Here is a 27500-nt window from a genome sequence, read left to right on the forward strand (position 1 = left end):
CTATATATATATATATACTCTATAGTAATATAATATATATATCTATATATCTATCTATATATCTATATTAGGTCTATCTCTAGATAATATCTAATATATATAATATATATATATTATATATATATATAATCTAATATATCTAATAATCATCTATCTAATATTCTATATTTAATCTATATATATATATCTGATATATATATACTATATATATTATATATCATCTCTATATTATATGTATATCTAAATATTATATATATATATATAGTATCTAATTCTCTCTCTATATATATACATATAAATATATATATATTATCTATATTATAATATATATATATCTGTATATCTATCTATATTTATCTTATATCTTATCTCTATATATATATATATATATATAGATTATATATTATTATATATTCTATATATCTATCTTATATATATATATATATAATATATATAATATATAATATCTTATATATTTATATATATAAATATATAATATTATATATATCTATATATATATATATCTATATCTATATATATCTTATATCTTATACTATATATAAATATATCTATATATATATATATATCTATATATGATATAGATTATATATATATCATATATATATATAATATTTATATCTATATCTAATTATATATACTATATATATATATATATATATATATATATATTATATATATATATAGAGATAGTACATATATATTATATATATATATAGATATATATTATATTAGAATGATATATCTTATATCTATATATATATATATATATATACATATATATATCTCTATATATTCTATAATATCTCTATATCTATAATATATCTAATATAGATTATATTAATATATAATATATATATATATATCTTTATATATATAATATATATATCTATCTATATATCTATATATATTCTATTATATTATAATATAGATATTATATATCGTATAGATTTATTCTATATATATATTATCTTTATCTATATATATATATTATCTATATATATATATATAATATATAATATCTATATATATAAATATCTATATCTAGATATAGAATAATCTATTTCTATATATATTATATATATCTTATCATTATATATATTCTATATCGATTATATATCTCTTATATCTATTATTATATATCTATATATCTATATCTTATATATATATATATATATATTAGATATATATTTATATATATTCATATATCTATATCTATATCTATATCTTATATCTATATAATATCTATATATATATTATATATCTATATATATATATATATATATATATATAGCTGTATATATATATATATATAATTATTATTATTATATTATATATAATAATTATCATCTGTATATATAATATCTATATTATATATAATATATATATATCTCATATATATCTTATAGTATATATATATATATCTCTATTATCATATCTCATCTAATATTATATATTATATATATATCTATCTATATATATATATTCTTTATATATATATCTATTATCTATATCTATATATATCGATATCTATATATCTATATAGAATATAGATATTATATATAAATATATCTATATATATATATCTATCTATTATATAGTATTTATATAATCTATATATATATCTATATCTATATATTATCTATCTATCTATCTAATATATGTATATAAATATCTAATATATATATATATATATATATACTAATGATATATATATATCTTGCTATATATAATCTATATCTATATACTATATCTATATCTTATTATCTATATATATAATAATATATATATATATCTATCTATATCTATCTATAGATTTATATATATCCTTATATATATTATATATTAATATATATATTTATATATATGTTTATATAACATGTTATATATATATATATAATATATAATCTATATATATATCTAATATATCTGATATAATATATCTATATATAGATATATATATATATATATATATTATATATTATATGTATGCGAACGAACGCCAAGCAATCATTTTTCCTAGCACACAGTAAGCCATAAATTGTCAATAGTATCTCTCTTCAACTAATGAAACTACCAAACAGTATAATAACCATTCATTTCTATTCTTTATTCTATCTTTACCTAATGGAGATACCGAGTTACTGGCAGCTATAATGAAACATACATATACGTAACGTAATAATAAAACAGAAGAAGAATTCTAAAAAATATGTATTTGTTGACAGTCTGATTTATTTTATATTTTATGATATCTAATTCACAATTATTTTATTAAATGTATTGCATGTACTCATTTCAAATAATTATTAAGTAACCATTAACTATAATAAACAAACCAAAAATAGCTTCCAAACTTCTGTTTACATCCAGCACTTAAGAGTATCGAACGATCACCAAGCAATCACTTTACACAGTAAGCCATAAATTTTCATTATCTCTCTTCAACTACTGAAACTACCAAACAGTATAATAACCATTCATTTCTATTCTTTATTCTATCTTTACCTAATGTTTTTTTTTTAATAAATGTATTGCATGAATAAGTTTTTCAATTTACAGCATCCTTTTACCAATAGAATACTTAAAGCACAAGGGGTAGATGCTAACCAATAGGAGAGCAGGACCTTATGGGGTGACTAGCATCAGGAACCAATGGGAGAGCAGGAGGATGGTGGCGAGTTTACTCAGTTGGCGGCGCGGGAGTTTTAAAATTGTTCTCGGTGGTCCAGGCAAATCTCGGGACTTTACAGCAACAACCTTTCGTATCTTGAAAACTTTCCGTATGTAGAGCAGTAAAATTTTTCGCATTGGCTTTCGTATCTCGAGTTTTTCGTAAGTAGAGCCTTTCGCATCTCGAGGTACTACTGTATATGTAAACGTTATCAATGGCTGTGCAATTTTTTTAAAAACATATTACGATGATAACTGATCAATATAAAAATACAGTAGTAAGTATACAGTGGTCCCCCTGCATTTGTGGGGGATGCATACCAGACACCCCCCCCCCCCCCACAAATAGTTAGAATCCATGAATGTTTCGAACCCCCCCTCTAAAAATGCTTATAAACTCCTATCCTGAATGTGGAAACACCGAAGTATCCCTAAAAAGACCATCCTACATCAAATATACATTAAAATATCCTATTACGGTTCATATTAATCTTTGAAATATTATTGATAGTGTTTTAAAGTAAATCTTACATTTTATAGTTATAAATACATACATAAGTATGTACTGCATGACTTAGTTACGTATGTGAAAATGATCCAGTCTCCCCATAAGTATTCAGTAATGCACATTTTCTTTCATACAGTTACTATTTAAGACATCCAGTTTTCTTTTTACACAGGGAAACAATTGTATGTAAAATAACAAGAGATAGAGAAAAAACAAAATATGTATGAACATTAAACAATTGTTTTACACTAGTACAACATATGTAAATAGGGTACTCACCAGTGATGAATGTTGATTAAAGATGATGATGAATTAGCCGTGCAGTCCGATGAATGACGATGAAGATATGACTGCACAGCTCAGAAGAGGAGTTACATATTCTCTGAGAGTGTTTCTTCACCTTAAGGAGGCGTTTTGGGAGGCACTTCTTCAGGCGATTCAAGGGGCACTACAGGAGATTCGGGAAGCTTTGGAGGGTCCTTCTTCGTTCGTGTGATGAACAGCTATTGCCATTGGTTCTTCATGGTGGTGAGGATTTGATTATAGGACTCCAATGCTGTATCAAGAATATTGGAAAACTTCAAGGAGCATTCCATGTAAGGATTCCATGTTTCAACAAACTCCTGGAGGTCATTTATCATTTTTTTAACTTGGACTGGCGTTCCAAAGTCAGGCCCTCCTCCTCCTCCTGTTCCTCTCCTGAACCTGAAGTGTCTTCTTCCTCACTAGCAGACTTTGTCAGCTCTTCCAAGTCCTGGTTTGTCAGGGGGTCAGAGTGGGCATCAATGAGGGTGCCGACTTCTTCCTCGGTGATATCGTCAAAGCCCTCACCACCAAGAATTTTCGTCAACTGGACCGCCTTATTCCTGTATAATTATAGACACAATCTGGCCACAACTTACTACAGCATGCATTCAGGGTCTCCTTCTTCATGTCTTTCAGCAACCGGTCGATGACAGACAAACACATGGCAATCGTGAATTTACGTCAATAATATTTCAGCGTAAATTTACTGTCATGGTCCACTGCATCAACAAGGTGCTGGAGGGAGTTCCCACTGTAGAGTGCCTTAAAGGCAAGGATGATGCCCTGATCCATAGGCTGGAGAGAGTTGGTGTTGGGAGGGAGGAAATCGAGCTGGACTCCCTTCTAATAAAGATTGAGAGGGTGGCCACCAGCACTGTCCATTATGAGCAAGACTTTGAAGTTGATATCCAAATCGACCAGGTATTGTCTAACTTGAGGAATGAAGGACTTTGGTGATCCAGGCCTTGGGATTATGCATCCAGAAGACGGGCAGTAACACTTTGTTCTTGTTCTTGAATGCCCTAGGATTTGCAGCCTTGTAAATGAGGCCTGGTTTCAGCATAAAGCCAGCCGCATTCCCGCACATCAGGAGGGCCCTCCTGTCCTTTTGTGCCTTGAATCTGGAGGCTTTAGCTTCATCCTTCATAAGGTATGTCTGGGACGGCATCTTCTTCCAAAACAGGCCAGTTTTGTCCATATTGAACACCCCTTCTAGGCGATATCCTTTCTCCTGGATTATTTTCTTGAAGGCCTCCGGATATTTCACAGCCACCTCTTTGTCTGCAGATGCAGCTTTCCCATGTAGGGTAACAGACTTTAGGTGGAACCTTTTCTGGAACCAGTGGAACCGTCTGAAATCCTTGGGGAGCTGAGGACGGTCCCGGTTGTGGCTCTTCTTCTTCCTCTTCCTTTTCAGGAGCTGGTTCTTCAAAGCCAAAGAATTCCAATTCTCCTTCTTCATAGCCTTCCAGTGTCTCTATATCTTCGGCTTCGGCTTCCTCTTCCTCACCACTTTGTGGTGGAGCAGAAGCAGTTGATAGCTGCTGGTTGAGCTGTCGTGCTTTTTGGTGTATGATCTTGGAGTCAAGGGGCACGTTCTTCTTCCTGCAGTCCTTGATCCCAGAACGCGAGTGCAGATTCCATTTTCACAATGGTTTTGTCTCTCACTGTGGACACAGCCTTTGTGGTGCCATAGTACATCATACTTACACTTTTTCTTATTTCATTTTCTTTCTTTATGTATCTCACCAAGCTCGCGTTCACTTTGAAATGGCAGCCGACCGCGGCGTAACTTTTGCCCTCCTTCAACATATCGAGAAGTTTCACCTTCTCGTTGAGCTTCATTACGGTCTTCTTTCTTTTAGCTTCTTTGCCAGAAGCCTTAGAAGGAGTAGGGTGCTTTTTAGGGGCCGTTTTCAGCATGATGCACACAGATATTTGCCGATACGTACATAAGAGCTTAGCATTTACGTTCGTATATGCCCGTAACTTTCTGCACAGTGAGGCTGCTTGGGTATGAGATGCGCGATACCCACAATTCCATCTCCTCAAGATGGGGTCAGGGTTCAACCAATCAATGCCAAGTGTACAGCGTGCCGAATATCATTTCGTTTGGGTACTACTCTAAGAAGGCGTCATGGCGTCTTCAGAATTGTTTATCTGTGGAAAGTTGGTTTGGGTAAAGCATTTTAAGAAAACCCAATTTTGTTACTGACATTTTGCTGCATTTACATGAAAGTATTACAGAACTGTAATATTTGAAAATTAAATTAGCTTTTTTCATCATAAAAATGTATTTTGTCACAAAAATATATTTAGTACGTATGCATGAAAAATACACGTATGTGTACTGTGTGCCGCAGACAGAAAAATACGTACCCTGCTACTTATACGTAGTCCCGTTGTCGTAGTATTTTAGATATAGTCTGCATACTTTTCGTAGCATCCTAAAACACTTTGTATACATACATATCATATTTAGAAATAATCTTAAACATTTCATAAAATGTACAGTGCACAATGCGAACCCAATTGACCCAATGCGTACGTAAGTAAGTTCAGTGGTCTCTTGCGTGTGTGTTTTTTGCCTGTGAGGTAAACACTGCTACGGACTAAGATTTATTCTTTAAAATGGCCTCTAAACGTTCTGCTTCTCCTAAGGCTTCTGACAAAGAGCCTAAGTGTCAAGAGGCCCTTACAGTTAATGGGTGCTGAGGAGAAAATAGACGTGATAGTCATGTTAAGAGAGGGCAGAAGTCATGGAGAAGTAACAGCCCATTACCGCATGACTGAAAGCGCAGTCACCTGCATTGAGATTGAATATGAACAGGGCAAAATACTTGTGGAAGCCATTCTTGGACAAGAACTCGCCTCCCTCTTTAGTAATGTTATTCCCTCAACAGACCAGGCTTTTGAGAAATTTTGTGGTCTACAATTTGATCAGGGATGTCAGGGAGGTACAGACAACAGTCAAGGCATGGGATAGAAATAAATAAAGGGCCACAACTTTCATCAATAATATAAATGAAATAGTGAAGCCCTATCTTGACTTGTTTGTACAATTGTGCAATTACCTCAAGATGGTGGTGCCTCCTGAAATCCCTGACAAAGCGCCTCCTGAAGAAGGTGACGAGGCACCCTCAGAGGATCTGTAACTCCTCTACTTTGTTGTGCAGTCTATCTTAATCGTCATTCATCAGCCTGCACAGCTATATCATTATCACATCGTCACCTATAATCAACATTAATCACAAGTAAGTGCCGTATGATTTCATATTAGTATTATGTACACATATACAGTAAACAACATGAAAATACAGAATATCCCTGTTACAAAAAAATTGGCATCCGCCAATAGCAGGGGGGACTGTGAATAATTATAGATATGTTCCACAGAGAACCCCGCAAAAATGCGAGTCCTCGCGCGAAAAATCCGCGAATGTGTGAGTCCGCAAATCTGGAGAATGCAAATACAGGGCCCCACTGTAATGGACTCTGTAAGTTAAATAAGATTTTATTGATATTTTGAGTTATCAGTGATTTGGTTTTATGGGGCTTGTCTAGCACAGAAAAAGATTTTCAGCGCCGAAATGTGCCAATTTCTGGTTACCAGCGCCAATAACAGAGTACTATTGACACTGATACATATGTAACACAGGCACCATTAACCTGTTATCGGCGCCAATAAGCCCAGAAAATTGCAGATTTTTGGTTATCTATGATTTTCGCTTATCATCAAGTTATCAGAATGGAACCCCTACTGATAACCGGGGACTGCCTGTAATATTAATATTTGAAAATTAGTAAATAATTGTAATATGGACATACATATGCATGCACTCATTACATTGCGTTGTGAATTCTTGGAGACGTAGTTACGCATTTTTATGTTTATGATACAGTAATTCATATTTTATTCAAGGATGTGTACAGTACTAAGAGAGAGAGAGAGAGAGAGAGAGAGAGAGAGAGAGAGAGAGAGAGAGAGTTAGTAAGCTCAACCAGCTAATTCTGAGAATGTAAATAGTATTACAAATGGCTAGACATTCTGTTTTTTATACATATTATGATGATAATAGATCAATATAATAATACAAAATTCATTAATTTTGTAAGTGAAATAACATTTTATTGCTGTTTTGCTGTGGTTACATTTGTATTAATATTTGAAAATCAGTAAATCATTGTAACATGAACATACATATACACACACTCATTCCATGGTGTTGTGAACGTCCTGGAGTTTTAGTTTCATATTTCCATGTTTATGATACAGTAATTCATATTTCAATAAAGGATATATACAGTAGAGAGAGAGAGAGAGAGAGAGAGAGAGAGAGAGGAAGAGGAGAGGAGAGAGGAAGAGAGGAGGAGGAGGAGAGAGATAGAGAGAGAGAGAGAGAGAGAGAGAGAGAGAGAGAGAGAGAGAGAGAGAGAATTGAAACCATCACATTTTCTTTTTACAGTAGATAGGACGAACTGAGAATTCACAAGTAAGAGTTAAGTACTGTACCTAAATTTTTAAATATGCATTGAAAAAATAGATTTTATTGATATCTTGCTGTTTACATTATGAATATCTGAAAATTAGAAAATTAAATTTTACCTTGAAGTGTATTTAGTCATGAAAATAACATGAAAATACAGTAATTAGTGAATTTTTCTCTTCAAAAAAATCTGCGAATTACTGAATTTTCCGCCAAATATTTGGATATATGTTCCACAGAAAAATCTGTGATTAACTGAAGCCATGAGTGCTGAACCATGATATAATGGGGGTCAACAGTAGTTGTTTCTACAACCTTATAAGCTCTCTCTGTTCATGATCAATTACCACATTTTGTTCAAATATGATTCATATATAGTTACCTAATCATAACCTTTCCCTCAGCAACAACATATCATGATTGTCAATAAAACTGCAATAATGCCTATTGCTGCAACTTACCTTACAGGTTCTTATCGAACAAATATTAAAAAATTACAAGAACATCCAAAAACAAACCAACAGAAAACTGACTAAAATTAACAATCTGTCAAAGTACTGCTGACAAGAAAGTAAAAGCTACAGTATATAATAGAGAGGTAAGGTTAATTTCAAAAATGAAATTTTTAAAAGTCTTACCTCTCCTGTGACACGGGCAATGGCTTGTCCCTGACTCAGAGATGCCTGACCAGTTTTAGTGATCAGCTGCATTATCTTTTGTCTTTTGGGTAATGGTTGACCGCCACTTGGATCCAACTCACTCATTGTTCCTTCTCCTTCACTTGGCATTACTTGTAATATAATCGGACCATTTTTGCCTCCTAAAAATGCATCATAAAAAATAAACTTTCATTCACTCATATAATCAAAACTTACAACAGAAACAAACCTGACTGATCTGATAAATTTACTTTTAAAAACTTGGCTTCTTTTTAAGAGATCATAGTTTTTCTTCTTAATTTTAACAAAACTACTCAAGTCCATCATCAAGTCAACTGTTTGAGCAGGTCTCTTACGGCCTAATTGTTCATTTAAAAAAGCTCTGAACAAGAGCTACTTATGTCTATTTTTATAATGTAACTTCACTATATGTTCCTTACTTAAATACAATGTACCAAATTTCTTGAATTCCTATTTTTCTTGTACATCCACGATTACTGAGACACTTACCAGTGAGGGCAGCGTACTGCTCAGGGCTCAGTGTAATCACCTGCATCACCTCTTCACTCCTACTATCCCCAGTTGCTTCCTTCACAGGTTTTACCCTTGATGATGAAGTGAGCAAAGCTGGTAAGCACCCTGATGTTGATGTTGGGTCTGGCTGAGATCGGGATACAGCACTCTCACAAGGGGAATCAGCACAGCTCTGAGTATCTATTTCCTCAGCTGGGTCCTGAGGCAATGGGCTTGTTGGTAATAGAAGGGGTTCCTGGAGAGAGAGATACTTAAATGTGATTAGTACATAAAATAAAAATTCTTTCAGTAAAATTGTATTTCCACCTTATATAGGCCATGACAAATGTGATACAGACTGACTTCACTTATGTCTTTTCATCAAACCATATAACATCACCCATCCTGAATCTACCACAATGCAATGCATGACTAATATATCCAAGGGAAGTTTCTAAGAAAATTTTCAAAGAAAAAATATAAATCACAGACAACAAACTTCCCCATCCAAAAGATCAGACAATCATTAAAGTTAGAATACTGTTTACTCATCATAAAAAAATTTCATCATTTGCTTTCATACTTGTTTAATAAGCTTTAGTGCTTGTCGTCCAGCTTCAGTTAATTGCAGGGTCTGCCCATGTGCTACAGCTGAGGTCACTAATGCTGAACTGTCATCTACAGGCATCAAGGCTGCTTGAGCTTTCAAAAGTTCTAATGCTGCTACACTTGACATATCTGTAAGTGGAATACAATTGAAAATATGACATCTCCTACCCGTAATCAGTAAAATATTTAGATAATATCATTGATGTTTTAACAAACTATGATATAATGCAAATTGCATCAATCCACAATGAAGCCCACTATCAGAAAGTTATAGTATACTGTACACTTAAAAAGGTTAAATGGCTATACAGTCCAGCCTCTTTAATCTGGCACCCTTGGGACCAGGCCATAGTTGGATCACATAAAATCCCAGATGACAGAAATCACCCCTAAAAAAGGATTTTGACAGAGGAAAAATCTATTTCTGGGCGAGAGACCTGTGCCGCCCAGTGAAATGCTCCTTATAGCATCATTTCTAAGGTATAAAACTGCTATATATACCAGAGAAAAAAAGGTGCATGGAATGCCGGGCATATGCCTAGCTCGCTCACCCATATAGGGTGTCGGTATAGTAACTGGGGCGTGAAAAACCACTCTCAGAGGTCTCTTACCAATTAGTTATCTCCTCTCCCAACATCCCCCGTTACTACGAGGTTGGCCGTTCTATCACATCCCTACAACCCCCTACTGCCCGCCACCCCTCTACCACCCATGCGTACCTAAACATTCCTCATAGCATCCCAAGCTTGGACCAGTGTAGGGTGAGGAAAAACAAGGGTGGGTTCACTGGGCGGCACAGGTCTCTCGCCCAGAAATAGATTTTTCCTCTGTCAAAATCCCTTTTCTGGGCTCAACCTGTGCCGCTCCGTGAAATAGTAACAGAGAATTGGTCCAATAGCTTGTAATTAGTTACCTGAAAAGGAATAGAATAAAACCTAGGATATATAAAGAAGGAACTTTAATACCGTATCAAAGTAATCAGTTATCAAAAACTTATTCAGGAAAAACATTTCCAAAAGAAAATAAAGGTGTCTACTAGTAACCTTTATACAAGACAAATATACATACTATATTGGTACTCAAAAGGAGGGGTCCTAGAATTTCTTGGAAACCATCAAAAGATATCACAATATATCTTAATACTATACAATTTACATCCAATAAACTAAATGTTGAGTACCAGAACAGGTTAATTACAATACAGGTGAGTACCAAATCCAATTTAATTACAGGTGAGTAACAAGGCTAAGGCAGGGACAATAAATGAGCAGGTAGGGGAGAAAGAAAGGTAAGGAATACTAATGAATTAACTCTTAACATGGTTCTGATATATCAGGAGGAACTACATTTCCTGCTGCCACTGTTGCAAATTTTAGGGCTTCCAAGGATTTTAAGTAATGGCGTTTAAATACTAATGGTGATTTCCAACCTGTATACTTTTTTAAATCTTCAAAATTCATATGGTGAAAATAATTAACTGACGTGGCTACTGCTCGAATATCATGAGCATGTGGAATTGATTCTGGATTAGCTTGTTTGATAAAATAAAGAATCTGCTGTCTAATTCCTTTTAAGGAAATGTTTCCTCCATTTTCTCTAATAAATAAAGGGCCTGAAGACTTATTAGAAGTTCTGTTCAGATAAGCTTTCAAAGTGTTAACTGGACATAAGGATGGATCCTGTGGAAGTGGGACAATCCTCCACGGTGACCATCGGTTCTGTGGATCCTCATTCTTTGCTAAAAATCTCTTGTCTGGAAAGATTTGTACTTCCCCAGATGCGAGAAAAACAATATGATTCGGTTCTCTAGATAATGCTGAAAGCTCAGATATTCTGTCTCTCCATGCTAAACTTACCAAAATAAAGTTTTTTCTAAGACATGTTGTGATTTATGAAACATGGAAATCATTATTGGTTTCAGAGGCCAGTTTTAAGAAACATCATTTAAAAACCAGGAAACTGTGTGGGAGCGGGTTACTGTTTTAGTCTGGCGCAAGCTTTTGGAATTGATGAAAAATATGAATCTGTAAGATTAATATTAAACCCAATCTGAAATATCTTCTTCAAGGCAGATTTAATTGTTGTAATTGTATTAGCTGCTAATCCCGTTTCAAACAGGGTCCTAAAAAAGGTAACTGCTAGGTTCCGAGTCATTGCTCTAACCTTAGAATTTCTTAAGAACTTTGCCAGTTTTCTTACAGCTGAATCATATTGACGAAGGGTTGAGTCCCTTTTATCTGACTCTAGAAACAAGGTATTTAGAGGATCAATGTTAGCATCTCTTTGTGCTGCAAATTTCATAAAGTCCATAAAGTTAGGGCACTCTGAATTCTTGAGGAAGCTAACACACTGCGAGTTTGTACTACCTGTGTCAACTTGGGATCTGGGATCCGCCGAGGGAGGAGTCTAGTTCTACCATCAGAGGAAACCAATTGCTCTTTGGGCCAATTGGGGCTACCAGAGCTATCTGACCTTTGAAAGTCCTGAGTTTGTCTAGTACTTTCATTCCAACATGTTTATCGGAGGGAACAGATAAATTCTTTGCCAAGTGTTCCAATCTATGGACATGGCGTCCGTGGCATAGGCCAGAGGGTCCAGGTTGGGAGCAACATAACATTTTAGTTTGTTGTTGGATTCCGTGGCGAATAGGTCCACCTGAAGGTTCGGAATCTGTTGACAAATCCATTGAATGAATCTTTGTCCAATGGGACCATTCCCGACTCCAGCGGAGTTGTCCTTGAAAGTGCGTCTGCTACCACATTCTCACTCCTGCCAGGTGTATAGCTGACAGGTGCCATTGGTTTCTTTTGTTGCCAATCGTAAAGATTGCTATCATCACATGATTTATGTGACTTGATTTGTTTGGATCCCCCTCTGTTTAAGCAATGGACGATTACTTCGTTGTCCAGAATTAATCTGATGTGTTGCTTCTTTGCCGGGGCTAGTTTCTTCAGAGTTAAGAATACTGCCATGGCTTCCAATATGTTGATGTGGAGTTGACGCAATGTTACTGACCACAAACCTTGGACTTTTTCGTATTGGGAGTAACCTCCCCAACCGCTTAGAGAGGCGTCTGTGTGTATTACCAATGCTGGTGGTGGAAATCGTAGGGGAATCGATTTTGCCAGATTCTTGGCCTTGGTCCAAGGGAGCAATCTTTTCTTTAGTATTTGTGGGATTAGAGATATTTTGTCTCGTTTCCTCTTGTTCGCCTTGGATCGCCATACCCGATTTATATCTTTCAGTTTTGCCTTTAGTAATGTTTGTCTGTTACTGATGCAAACTGAAGGTGAGCCTAGAATTCTTTCTTGTTCCTTCTCCTGGACGTTAATTTGTCCTTGAGAAAATTTTTTGTTTTCTTTGCTATTTCTTTCCTTTTTGTTGAGGAAGAGATAGTCTGGTGTGTGATTAGGTTCCATTGCAGTCCTAACCATTGGAAACGTGCTGCTGGAGTAAGACGGGACTTCTTGAGGTTTATTTTGAAACCTAAGTGTTCCAAAAATTTTATGACTTTGTTTGTCGCCTTTACGCAATCCTCTATATTGCTGGCCCATATAAGCCAATCGTCTAGATAGGCCACTAACTGTATTCCTTGAAGTTTCTCAGCTCTTGGGACTACTGTCTCTGCCCAGCTTCGTAAATATCCTGGGCGCTATACTGAGTCCGAATGCATCACTTTGAATGAGTATGCCCTTCTGCCTAGTTTGAATCCTAGAAAGGGACGAAAATGCCTTGCTATCGGAACATGATAGTAAGCGTCTGTAAGATCTATAGAGGTGGTGACGGGGCCCCACGGGGAAGTAAGGTCCGCACCTGCGAGATAGTCAACATATGGAACTTGTCGCATCGAATGTAAGTATTCTAGATGTGACAAATCTAGAATCACCCTTTCTTTTTTTTTTTTTTTTTTGTTCTGAGTCTTTCGTTTGGCACCGATTGAACAAGCGTCCTTGAAATTTCAAAGATCTTACTTCTTTTATTGCATTCTTTTGCAAAAGATCTTTGGTGTATAGGTCTAGTTCTGCCGATGGAGCTTGATGAAAACTGGTTAGTGGAGGGGGCCCTTTTATCCAACTCCACCCCAGACCTTGGGATACTATGCTGGAAGCCCACTTGCTGAACCTCCACCGGCTCCGAAATTTGTATAGTCTTCCCCCTACCAACCTGAGATGTCTCATGGTTTGAAGAGGGTCTGTTTCCTCGTCTACCCCTGTACCTCTGCCTCTTGTTGAAGTCCTTCCACCTCTATTATGAAAGTTACCTCTGCTCTACTACCTCTGGCGTACCTATTGTACCCATGGAACACTCCTTGTGTCTCAAAGGAGGGGGTTAAAAGCCGGAGAAGGAGCTTGATGTTGAGGAGGCTGAGTCCATCCAAACGTATTGTTGTTGTTGGGGGTTGGGAGGGTTTAGGACGTAGACGGCTGAGTCCCCTTGAGGTACAGGAATCGTCGTCTGAACGACAGCTTGGGGTTGTGGAGTCTGGTATGATTGGAAGTTCCTAAACCTCTTCCTGCCTCTTGTCTGATTTCCTGATTGTTCATATTTTCCGTTTTGGCATCAGGCCCCAACGAACTTTGAGACTTTGATTGACCCTAGCAGCCTCACCTAAGACACTGTTAACAATGTCTTCCGGGAATAAGTCTGGCCCCAAATTGAGGCTTTAATCAATTTTATTTGGCTCATGCCTTATTGTACGCTTCTGAAAGCACATGCTTTCTGCAATTACGGCGTGCTACAGCAAAGTCATAGGCATCACTTTGAAGTGTGAGGAGGAGAGACTTGGTAAGGATCTTGAACAATGACTCTGTCTTGGTAATACCAGCGAAGCCATTTCTGCCATTGTAGCCGGGAGTTGATTGATCTACTTAACCGAGTACGTGCCTCATACTCGATTCTGACCAAGGATTCTGGGAGTCTCGGAAGTTTGTCACTGAACTGTGTAGAGGCACAGTCAATGTTTCAGTTTCCCTGTGGTGAAAGTTGCTGGGGCGTCAACCCAGCATTCATGATCTCTAAAACCGGAAAAAAGTAGAGAAGTCAACTCCGTCTCTCTTAGTTGTGCATGGGCTTGTCCTCCATAGCCGCCTGAAGAGCCAGATCAACTACTTTTGTAGTACAAGGTGTCGGTGTTTGACCTTCTACTACAAACATTGTGTAAGAACTCTTATGGGGGACAACATTGTGTTCACACACTCCCATTCGTTCAATGTCCGGACCATGCGGACTGAGCCTGTTCCTTAGGATAGATCATCGTCTCCTAGGAATCTTATCTAGTCTTACTAGCGCTTCCTCTGTCAGTCGAGCATATCCTGGGAAGGGAAACTGCAATCCCGCGGGTAGAATTCAAAGTCCTCTACCCGGCGAGTTTCCACATCCTTCTATGGTTAACATGCATCCACGAATGGTGCATGTAAAGCCAATCGCCACGGATTGCTCTTTACGAAAGCCGGAAGTTTAGAAGCGTCCTGGAACAACACAAACTGTTGTTGTTGTGGCAGTCCAGTTCTCAGGAGATTTTCTAACATGTTCTCCTGGTTTTGCAGTCTCTGAGGCAAAAGTGTCCATAGACTGCAACCGATCCGAGATGGTTCCAATCTGAGATTGGACCATACTTTCCCATCTTCTCCATTAAAAGATTAGAGAAGGCAAACCGGATCAAAGGAAGGTTCTGAAGCCTTAGATTTGGAGCTCCTTGATCTCGACCCGTGATGTAGGGGATTAGCTGCTACCGAATCTCCGAAGACTTAGATGCTTTAATGACTTGGTAAGTCTCGGTAACCTAGATGGTTTTACTTGGCTTAGATAAGGCCTTCCTCAAGTGTTTGACTTTTGGTATTACTGAGCCTGGTTTGTCCCCAACCAGGGTCTTTGCAGTAAACCCTTGAAAAGAAGCATGAGAAGATGTTAAAAGATGGTGCAGGGCTAAGAACAGGAATCTTAGACCGCACATACTTGCCCACTTACCTCCCTACCTTGATCGCTGGCATCCAGAACCATTGGTTCTATGTCAAGGCTGATGGCCGCCACGTCTTCTAACACTTCTTCCCCTAGTCCCTCAAGATCTTCAGGCAAGGACTGCGTGTCTTTCCCTTATCTTGGCAATAATGGGTGCAGCCACTTCCTTGGAACTGCCGCTGACATCTTGGCATTTGGGTAGAGGAGGGTGCATAACTCCTCTGATAGAATATAAGGTTTCTTAGCCTTAACGTTACGGCCGAATCCGCCAACCCAGATCTTGAGGGTCGAAAGAGATGTGTTCTTGACAGCCTGTCTGAAAAATAAGTACTAATTAGGATTATCACTTTCTTAAAACTAAAGAGAATAATTTGTTCACTTCTTGAACATCATATCTCATAATTAGTAATTAAATATCTAAGTGCGGACTCACCGAGTCCGAGGTTATATCGGCAAAAAGCCCATAACACAAAGATCTCACACGCATCCGATGCCAGACGATGAGGTCATCGACCTGTACGGCGCAGGGTGCATGGGACCTGCAAACCTCATGTCCGCACCTTTGCTGAAGGACAGCTGCGCAAGCTGTCATCTGACAACGCACCACCTGTAAGGTAAATTGATACATAAGTATTCAATTTGTATATATAAACTACCGGAAGCCCGGATTATTTATCGTAATCTTAAATTATAACATATATAGTAAAAATAGACTTCTGTATACTAAATTTTAAAAACATATACAGCTCGGTCATTTAGTCTATGAATCTTTTTATTCTGTTGAAAATTATGGCGGATCTAACTTCGTATTTATCCGTCTGCTCCGGGAAACTAAATCCACTTAAGGAAAAAAATATTCTCCAATGATTGTATCGCTACCAAGGTAGACGTATACTGTACCAAAAGGTGTTGAGCGGCGGATATCGGTTAACGTAGTCTGTCCGCCTGCCTCCCGAAATTTCGTGCATAGTAAACAATAGAATATAAATTTTATTTTGTAGGCTACGTCTGTACGCCTCTTCCGGGATCGACGACAAAATTCTATTTGTGTGGGTAATCTAACGATATCAGAACAGGGGTGAGATACCTGAATCTGATCAAATACACTAAAATATTAGTGTGTAGAAAACTTTTATTCCGGTGTGAACGGAATCAAAATAAATAATGCGGCGGAAACCCGAAAGGGGAGACTGAGTGTACGCATAAGTTTTGCTCTATCCGGTGCGTTCGGAAGCCAATCGAAACCAGCTAGAAAAGCGTCACTCTCCTAACTCATGGTATGACCATATCGCTACATATTCCGTCGCTCCCGATATAGACTATAACTAAAGCCTAAAAGTAACCTGAATCGTGTGATAAAAGGTATCTCCCCGAAGGGGTGGTTACTAGGCTGGGGGGCGGCAGAGCGAACTGGTTCGTCGCGAATCAAGTTGGACATATGATCGGTAGGTGGGACAACCCTACCGATGATAAAGATCCACTGAACCACGAGATATGTAGCTTACAAAACTAAATGACCAAAATTAAAGTGAATAATAGATAATTAGGTAATAATGGCACACAACGAATACAACATAATATTAAGCTAGACAAAAAATTAAGCCGAGCGAGAATAGCCTAGGTCTCCAACATCGGGTGAGATACCGATATGGTCAGGTATGATATATCCACTCTTAAAAAATATCTCTACGAAATCGGGTGTTGTATTGCGATATAAGATGCAAAGATAAATTACGCTCAAAAAGTTGTCAAACCAGGAAACTCCCTAAAGTAGGATATGACTCGAACATGTAATGCTCGGACCGTAGCCCAGTGTATGCCAAATCACTAAATATCTAAAACCCACGTAAAACATCGTATAAAAATTATACAAAATATTAAAAGTGCATTTATTTTCCATATGTCTAGGACAAAAATGATTGCCATTAGTATGAGGAACTAATGGTCAATCAACATGTAAACAAAGCTCCGTGAAGTAGCGACATCAAAATGGCCGACTGGGTCGGATATCTACGATCCTTGATCAAGATCGTATTCTCGTAGGAAATACCTATGATAAAGAGAACGCAACTTCAGTGCATAGCACAACCAATAGTAGTACTCAACTTAGTAGTGGAAGCTTCTAGGAGGTCCGACATTATGAAATCAAGCCACAAAAAATCAACAAACGAAAAACAGTTGTACTTCGTACGATGCTATTGAAAGGAATGTTTAGGTACGCATGGGTGGTAGAGGGGTGGCGGGCAGTAGTGGGATGTATAACGGCACCTCGTAGTAACGGGGGATGTGGAGAGGAGAAATAACTAATTGGTAAGAGACCTCTGAGAGTGGTTTTTTCACGCCCCAGTTACTAATACCGACCACCCTATATGGGTGAGCGAGCTAGGCATATGCCCGCATTCCATGCAACTTTTTTTTTCTCTGGTATATATAGCAGTTTTATACTTAGAAATGATGCTATAGGAGCATTTCACGGAGCGGCACAGGTTGAGCCCAGAAAACCCCTTTGTAAACAGTCTTGTCAGCTCATTCAACATATATAATACTGTATGAAATTTGCATTTAACCTAATGAACTCTGGCTTCTAGGCCTAGTATTTATTACTAATTAAAAGCTAACTCAGATATAATATGCATTATCAATGATCCCTACCAAAACCGAGACATGCATGAAAAGCCTTGCATAGCGTAATCTACTGAAAATACATATAGCAGAATACAAGATGTATATGGTTAATTCTTAAGAGCCAGGCTAAAAAGAAAAACATATGTAGCACCCCAGGCTGGGCAAACTTTGAGGTTGGTCAATTTAAGAAAAAGTGCATCAATGGAAAGAGGAAGATATGCAAATGCAAATAGTGTAGGAAAAAAAATTCTAAAAGATTTTCCCTATATTCCATGAGAAGTTGAAAAAAACTATTTACAACCCCTTGTGGGGCCTCTTTTACAAGCTAAGATGCAGTAACTTTTTTGGATTATAAATGTTTTCTCTATTTCTTTGAACTTTTCTTTGTAAATTACAATTATAACTGACATTAATATTTCTTTGCACTTTTTTTAGCAAAATTATAATTATAACTGCCATACTATCATAAAGGATAAGAACTAAAACCAACATCAACCCCTTGGTATATTTATGAGCAAATAAATAAAAAGATGTCATATGAGAGAGAGAGGTAGTACATGCTCCCTTGAAGTCAAGACCACAACTAACTCACGAGCCAACTACTTCATTGGTCTGAGCCACACAACTAACTCACGAGCCAACTACTTCACTGGTCTGAGCCAGTCTTTTAAACGATGCCATTAATGAATTTATGGGCATTAGTAGTAATGGAACCTCTTTCCTGCCTGACTCTCCCAAAACTGATGGCACGTAATAGTGATGCTCACCATGAGTGAATCCATCCACCACCCAAAACCTGTTATTGCTTCTCATATGAGGGTATCTGTCCATTAAGGGTTAAATTGTTTTTGGACTAAATCTTAATCATATGATAAGATAGGAAGATACATGAATATATACACAAATTACAGTTTTTGTATGCTGTATATTCTTGAGTTTCACAGCATGCTTCCATTGGAAAGAAACTGTGCTTGTGTATTTCCAGAGTAAGCTTCAGTTCTGAAATCCCACCCCCCCCCCCCAACAAAATGCAAAAAAACTGAAAAGTGAGATGCTGCCCTCATAGCTGCTCAATGGCAGCCGATTCAAAAACGTCCTGGAAAATGGGAGTTCCCTGACCATGGAAGGCCGGATTTCAAAGGTTGGACTGTACCATTAGCACCCCTGTCACCAAATATATGTTAAAATGAATTATTTTGTGCAATACCTTATTCAATAATGGAATGTGGAATACATACACACCTACACAACCTCCACCTCCCCCTCTTGATGTTACCTCTGCTAATTCTGCTAGGGTAGCTAAGACTGAAGTATTCTGATCTGAAAATTTATAAGAATTTACAAATTTAATTATGACAGTCTTTCACATGTGTATCAATGTAAGGCAAGCACTAATTATAAATCTGACCTGACTGCATTAATTCACTGAAGCTCATGTTCTAATTATCTGGACTATGAAACAATACTGGACGACAAAAGTTTACTACAGAGAAAATTATTTCAAAATAGGTTCCTAGTAAAATAAGGAATGTAAAATTTCTTAACTATTACTGATACACAGATTATCAAGGCTATTAAAATAAGAAATGCCTGCTTTCTTTAGTACAGAATCTGGCAACAGGAATCAAAGCATTACAATTTTCCACCATGGCAGAACATCATCTAACTACATAAAAAAAAACACATCACACTCCATTAACATTCCAACACAAACTTTTTTCAAAATGGAAAGATGGAATTACGTAATTTGTCGTTGACAAAATGGATTTGAAAAATCTTTTAAAATTCTGAAAGAAATGCAAATAGAATACTTCAATACAACAAAATACCTTACAGCCTTTGTTTTACAGTGTTTTGTAAGTTACCAAACATGGCAAAGCCATCTACAAAGTGCCCTGCACAATGCAGTGTAACTAATGCTTTTTTGCAGCTCTTGCTACAATTTGAACTAAACATTTCAAAACAGATCCTTCAGGCCAACTGTATGAATGCTTAATTGTGACTCATTATCAAGTTAAACAACTTCAAGATAAAATATTCAAGTTCAGTCATCTCTAGCGTACAGGCACCAACAGAAACAAAGGATAAATATAATCAACTCTTGCTTATCTGCACTGACAGATCCAAAGGGTCCGGCACAAGAAGAATTCCCAATACCTTTGGGGTTGTTTTAATTCAGTCTCATGGTGTTGTTAAGACTGACCAATTCCTGGCAATAGAGGCAGTCCCCGGTTATCTGCAGACTCAGTTCATGGCAATGCGGTTTTATGGTGCTTGTCTAGCGCCATAAAATCGGCAATTCATGGTGCCATAACGGGCCAAGTTTCAGTTATCAGCACGATACGATACCATTAGTAGCATTATGGTGCCATAATACTTAACAGAGGCCGCCATTCATCGAAACTTGGTGTCATAAGTAACATAAATTGTTGAGTTTCGGTTAATGCTAGTTTTTGCTAATCAGCACCCCACCGAGAACGGAACCCCCACCGATAACCGGAAGGGGACTGCCTGTAGCGTTAATAATTTTGTGCTAAAGCTTATCTCAAGTTTTCCTTTCCGGATATATGCATTTTCAGTGCCCATGAAATCATCACGTTGATTGTTCTTTGGGATAAATGGGATAACACTGTGCACTTCAAGGGCTGGTCAGAGTTGCTTGTGCAATTCTGCCATGAGGCTTGCAACTCTTTATGTACCTCATTTTTTGTACCTGTGTTTCCTGAAGCAGTAGTATTTGTAGTAAAAGAATTGTAGTGTGAGAATTGGGATGTGGATCAGTGGGTTAAAAATGCACAGAAAGATCTTATAGGTGACAGGCACCCACAATTCTGGAAGACACGATAAGCTTGAACCCTGCCTTCTTGAAGTGCACTCAGCAACAAACTGTTTCTGCAGTTCAAATGCAACTTGGCTCTGCCCCATATCAGACCCGGCTACATGTAGCCTTGACAAAAATGGAAAAATCCACAAATATTTAATGTTATACATATAGGACTCTTAGGTTCGAACCTAGGAAGAGATTCTTGAGATTTGAGAGCCCCATCGCCACGTCAAGGTGGTCCCAAAAAGAGGGGATCAAGATCAGCTATCAACCCTAGAACAGTACCAGCCTGCAAACACAAATTGTCTTTCCATACTTGGTAGGCAATTTCTCACAATATAGGAAATCCTGAGTGCCCTTTCACTTAAAGAATAGGGGTAAGAAGTCCCTTGAAGCCTGCAAGGCAAAGCAGGTGGGAAAAGATAAGACCATCCTCCCTCCTATTCAACTAATGGAGGGTTGCAAAAAAAGAAAAAAGAAATGAGTCATAGAAGGACAATGGGGCTGAGCCTTAGGTGGTAGAAGTCCTCAACAGGTTTTCCTTCATTCCCTTCCTTTAGGTAACAACTCCTCTCTTACCTCTATTCAAGGCCTTAGATGAGAAAAAGTTGTAGAGGAAGTTGTCACAGTATTGCTGGGATTCTACAGAAAACTGTCTGTAGTTTCAAAATAACTAAATGTAGCCCAGTTATAAACCTTTTACACCTCAAGTTCCAGATGCTCACTACCTGCAGGATGGAAATGGCAGATTCAATAAGGAAACCCAACAGAAATGGAGGATTTCTTAGCATCTCTGAATATCCAAGATGCATACTTCCACACCCCAATCCTTCAACCTCCATGAAGTGTCTGTGCTTCATTTGGCCATGCAAAGTATGCCAGCTCAAAGTCTTATGCTTTGGTCTAGCAACAACATTTCACAGTCCAGGAGCCAAGGGGTGTTTACATGCATGAAAAGGCCAGAAAATTAGCAGCTTGATATAGTTAGAGGGTCCACTGGGACACCTTTTTAGCGAGGGTGGACATCCAGAAACCCGGCAGTTATCATGTTATTTACGGTTTTCGTTGAATTTGATGAAATCAGAATATACTAACTACTTTTTTATGTTTATTGGTTACATAAATTGCAATGACTCAGCAATGAAATTATTTAAAGAGCAAGTCCACCTCTCTAAATAAAGCTTACTGAATGATCTATTCAATAGATACAAACACAATCTTCTTTCCCACCACTATCCCTACATTAAGGGGTCAGTTGCCTGATGAGCCTTCTCCACTGCCCATTATCAAAGGCATCATCCTCCACTAAGCCTCGTCTCTCCATATCTCTCCATCTAATTCTCTGTCTCCCTCTTGATCTTCCTCTTAACAAATTCCTCCCAAACCCTCTTCACTCCCTCCTCATCATCCATCCTAATCACATGCCCATACCATCTCAATCATGCCTCTCTTATCATCTCTAATCTTTCCTGAGCCTGCCCTTCTTATTTCGTCATTTTCCAATCTCTCAAGCAGCGATATTCCCATAATCCACCTCACCATTCTCATCTCAGTTCTCTCAAGGTTTATTTCCTCTTTTCTTCTTAGAGGCTATGTTTCCGATCCATACATTAACACTGGTCTTATCACTGTGCTGTACATCTTGACTTTCAGCTTGACTGACATTTTCTTATCACATACTACTTCAGCTACCTCTCTCCACTTCCCCCATGCATCTTACTGTCAACTTCAGTCTCACATCCTCCCTCTTGGCTTAAAGAAGATCCCAAATATTTAAACTTTTCCACCTGTTTCATAATCGAGCCTCTTCTTTCTTGTGTTACTATTCTGCCTCTATTTTCCCTACTATTCACCAAAATGTTAATTTTATCATTCTTCATTTTACTTAATGCTCTCTTCACTTCTGCATCCTGTATCTCCATCATTGGTCCCTCTACCCTCTGTGCTTCCCCCTCTCCTCTCTCTCTTTCAGTATTTGAAAGTTGCTAAAAATACACTTTCCAACTCTTCTTAATGTCTTCATCCCCATGCAATATATTTTCATCTCTATCATTGATAGCCCCCAATTTACCCGCATACTGTCTCTGCCTTTTCTTCAAGTTTGAAATATCCTTTATTCCTTCATTTCCTCCTAATCTTTCATTCAACTGCTCTGCTGCTCTTCCAATTGCCATACCTACCCTCCTCGCATCTCTTTCCTCTTCTCGTACCCTTCCTCTGCACCCTGTGCATGCCTTACTTTCCAATCCTTAAATGCTTTTGAGCCCAGAAAAGGGATTTTGACGAAGGAAAAATCTATTTCTGGGCAAGGACCTGTGTCGCCCAGTGAAATCCCACCCTTTCCTTTTACCCCACCCTTTCTTGGCCCAAGCTTGGGTGCTATCTGCAGGAATGACGTCAGAGGCGCTAGCCGTAACGGTAGCGGGTAGTGGGCCTTAGATCGGCTCCTCTGTAGATGAGGGATATTGAAGAAGGATGAATCTAAATGGCAAAGGACCTCTGGTAGTGGTTTCACTCGCCCAAGAAACCATACTGACACCTTAAATAAGGTGAGCGAGCCAGAATATTCTGGCATTTCCATATTAGCTTTTTTCTCTGGTATTATAGCAATATTTATACCTTAGAAATGTGTGCTAAAGGGACATTTCACTGGGCGACACAGGTCTTTGCCCAGAAATAGATTTTTCCTTCGTCAAAATCCCTTTTATGGTGTACATAACCAGAATATAAAAACTATTCACCTATTTTTCACAAATATTTAAATATGAAATGTCATAGATTTTAGTTTCTCATCAGAAAAGGTCATACTTTGACAAATGTCATTGTTTGTGTCCAATGAATAAACAATGCTTTGAGATTTATTTTGAGAGATGAATGAGCTCTGTAGACCATTTCATTGCTGAGGTATTGCAATTTATGTAACCAATACACATAAAAAAAGGAGTTATTCTGATTTCATTAAATTCAAAGAAAACTGACTAACATGATAACTGTCGGGTTTCAGGATGTCTAACCTCACTAAGGACTCCCAATGGACCCTCTAAATAAATCAAGCAGCTAATTTTCTGGCCCTTTCATGCATGCAAAAATATCTTGGCTCCAGGACTATCAAGTCTTCATGAGAGTAACAGCAATAGTGGCATCCTAGACTCAAGAGGATGGGTATTCAAATCTGCCATTACCTGGACAATTGGTTAATTAACCTCTTATCACTAAGTAATGACCAAGAACCTGACATCTGAGTTTCCATGTCAATGTGCGAAAGTTGGAACTGAGCCCATCTATAGCTGAAGTACCCAGACATAAATTATACACCATAAAGGTAAGGCCCTCAAGAGGACAGAATACAAGAGCTGAAGTTCAACCTATGACCATTCTCAAAGAGGTCTTCTTCAATCTTGAAGGAGTAGTAAGTGGCAAAGCATACCTGGTCTCTCTAGAGATTGTAGTCCCCTTTAGCAGGTTGAGAATTCAATCTCCAACTTCAGCTGGCAAGCCCCTAGTAGGCAACGTCAATGCCCAACCACATCCCACTTCCAATGAGAGAATTCATGATGAACCTCTGGTGGAGAGAACAAGAACCTGAGGCAGGAGGTCCTGCTAGTTCTGTTCACTTGGAACCAGAGGGCCTCCCTCTTCAAATAAGCAGAACGCAAGAATATGGCTATCCCCTCTGGGGTTTCAGAACATCATTGCATGCACTGGGTTTCAGAACATCATTGCATGCAATAAGCTGATGACAACAGATTCCTGTCAACATTGTCCCTCAATGTGTCTGTATGAAGGGCAATGTGGCAATTGTGAGGAACTTACATGGCTTACCTGTTTGCAAAATCCTTGAGGCTCAAGCAGTACCTGTATATTACTCCTCTCAGCTGGTTTCGGCAGCATGGGTCAAGGATGCAATGCTCCAATTAAGGGATGATCTAGAGCTTTATACTTTTTTCCTATGCTATCTCTACCTCAGTGGCATTCAAATACAAAATGAAAGAGCCATTTTAGGGGCAGGAACTTAGAAACATTCCCTCTCCTAATTTTACCTCAGAGATTAACACAAAATTTCCATAGGGATGGTGTAGGTGTTTACCGCTACTTCTCATACCTTTTAACCTTTCTTTTTCTCTGGTACCTTCAATATAAAAATGAAAACCCAGTAGCCCCTAAATGCAAGTGAGTACTTGAGTTGATGGATCTCATTCCTCTGCTAAGTTAAAAAACACTGCCTTTACTGTTTAAGCCCTTGACTACATCATCCTCCAATGCCCCACTCCAGGCCCAACCTCTGACATGGGTCATACCTGAAATGCATTAGCCACCTAGATCTCAAGTCCTCTTTCTCTGAGGAAACTTTTTTTCTTGACCTCCCTCTTCAATAGCTATTCTGACATCTTCTGATTAATAAACTGTGATGAATAAGCAATGGTTTTATCATACAAACTCACATTTCTCTTTATTGACCTATTACTCACATAATAAATAATACAGCGCCTTCCTACCATCCCTGCTCTTATTCAATCAGCAGGTAGGGCACAACAGAATGAGCATGCATTTGGAACAGGAGGGGTCTGGGCAGATAAAGTTGGTGTTTTTATTTCAGGATTAAAATTGTTGAACTGGGATGAGGTACACATAGAATAAGGCAACTTATGATTAGTAGCCTTGTACAAAAGCTGCATTTTTGCAAAATAATCATGCTGCATACTACTTACCCTCTGCATCATCGTCCGTAATGATGGAATGATGTAAATCATTCTCAAAGTTAGACATGGTCTCTTCCTCTTCTATTTTCACGGTTTCATTTACACGGTGCTTTACAGTCACCTGAAATATCACAAAACAATTCTTATGTCTGAAATATAGTAAGAGATTTCCTGTACATTACTTACTTACAACTTAACACTTGATATGTATCACTCGATATGCATTTTTAATTACCATAACAATAATATTCACTCAAAAGTCAAAAGGAAGCTGTTAGGAGAACAACTTATATAATTTTCAAAGAAAATCATTAATGAAATAACAAAGCCTTAACCTTTCCCTTATTCCCCAAGTATAATCGTGAACCATGACTACCGATGTACTTTTTTCATTCAAGAAAATACAGTGGACCCCCCTTTTTTTGTGGTTTTAGTTACATGGCTTCACCTATCTGCAGATTTTTCTGTGTAATGTAAACTCACATTATTCACAGAAAATTTGCCTATTCGCAGAATTTTTCATTGAGAAATATTCACTAGTTACTGTATTTTCATATTTGTGTGACTAAATGCATTTTTTATGATAAAACTAGAAAAATAATAAGTTCTAAGCATTTTTACAGGGGTATTTGGTGTTGAACTATTAAAATACGACAGTTATAACAATTTTTATAGAGGTTGTATTAACAGATTTTACCAATTCGCAGGGGTCTTGGTACTTATCCCCTGCGAACCCCGGGGGTTCACTGTACTCTTTCATTACTGTAAAATACCCCTACTTATTTTTATGATCCAAATTTTGCTCATTCTTTGACATACATATGCTTTCTATCCTTCCTATCCCATTAGTGAGCATTTATTGTACATTTCCCTCAAAATGTGGCAGTGCGCCTTGTTTTCATTTATATTAGAGTTTCAGGTGTCAAATGCCCTGAATATATGCCTAAATACATTCCCATTTTTGCCATCTCATTGGCCTCCAGTCAAAAATGAATTATAAAAAAATTAGTATTGATAATTATGAAGACTCAATAAATTAAGGGGATGAAAATAACTATAAATATTCATCTCCAGATTCTGAGGAAAGTTCAGAAGTTACAGCAGTGATTTGAAAAACAAAAAAGAAGTTGTCTGTTATCTGCCATTCATAATGTAAATACTATGATGAAAGTTGACAAACAAGGATGAAGGACTTCCTGCAACGTTGCAACAACCATTGCTGAGATCTAACAGAATTGCAGCCAGGATTGATAGGGGAGAGGAAATAACCTACTATGAGATTCAGGGCCTCTGTAACATGGTTTTTTCGCAATAACTTTTTATCTATGCATTTCATAAATATAACGCTTATTCAGAATACATATTATATCTACACATAAATTTTGACTGTATTCTGCACTACGTAGGTTGAATAAATTTGGTACTTATAATGTAAAAGTGACCTTTTTTGAAGACGGGCCAACTTACTCAGAGAAAAGGTTTCGAACGCGCTCGTTACGTAACTTATGACATAATTTCTTCCCTCTTTCTTGATGGATGATTGGCTATAAGTAACGAAGGCTAAACCTCTGGCAACAATGACATACAAATTTAAATACAAGCAAAGCAGTACACCTTTAT

General features: G+C 37.4%; 1 protein-coding gene across 1 annotated transcript in view; it reads right to left on the reverse strand.

Annotated features, from left to right (window-relative positions):
• The window catches only part of LOC135221163 (ankyrin-1-like), a 147673-nt gene that overhangs the window by 15957 nt on the left and 104216 nt on the right, over window positions 1–27500 (reverse strand). Inside the window, exons 9-13 of the mRNA XM_064258988.1 lie at window positions 25890–26001; window positions 19599–19676; window positions 9748–9902; window positions 9162–9420; window positions 8631–8812 (exon numbers count right to left, since the gene is read on the reverse strand). Of these exons, the coding sequence (XP_064115058.1) occupies window positions 8631–8812; window positions 9162–9420; window positions 9748–9902; window positions 19599–19676; window positions 25890–26001 (786 nt within the window). The remainder of the gene's footprint in view (window positions 1–8630; window positions 8813–9161; window positions 9421–9747; window positions 9903–19598; window positions 19677–25889; window positions 26002–27500) is intronic.

This window comes from Macrobrachium nipponense, chromosome 2 (genome assembly GCF_015104395.2).
Source record: "Macrobrachium nipponense isolate FS-2020 chromosome 2, ASM1510439v2, whole genome shotgun sequence".
Lineage (NCBI taxonomy): Eukaryota > Metazoa > Arthropoda > Malacostraca > Decapoda > Palaemonidae > Macrobrachium > Macrobrachium nipponense.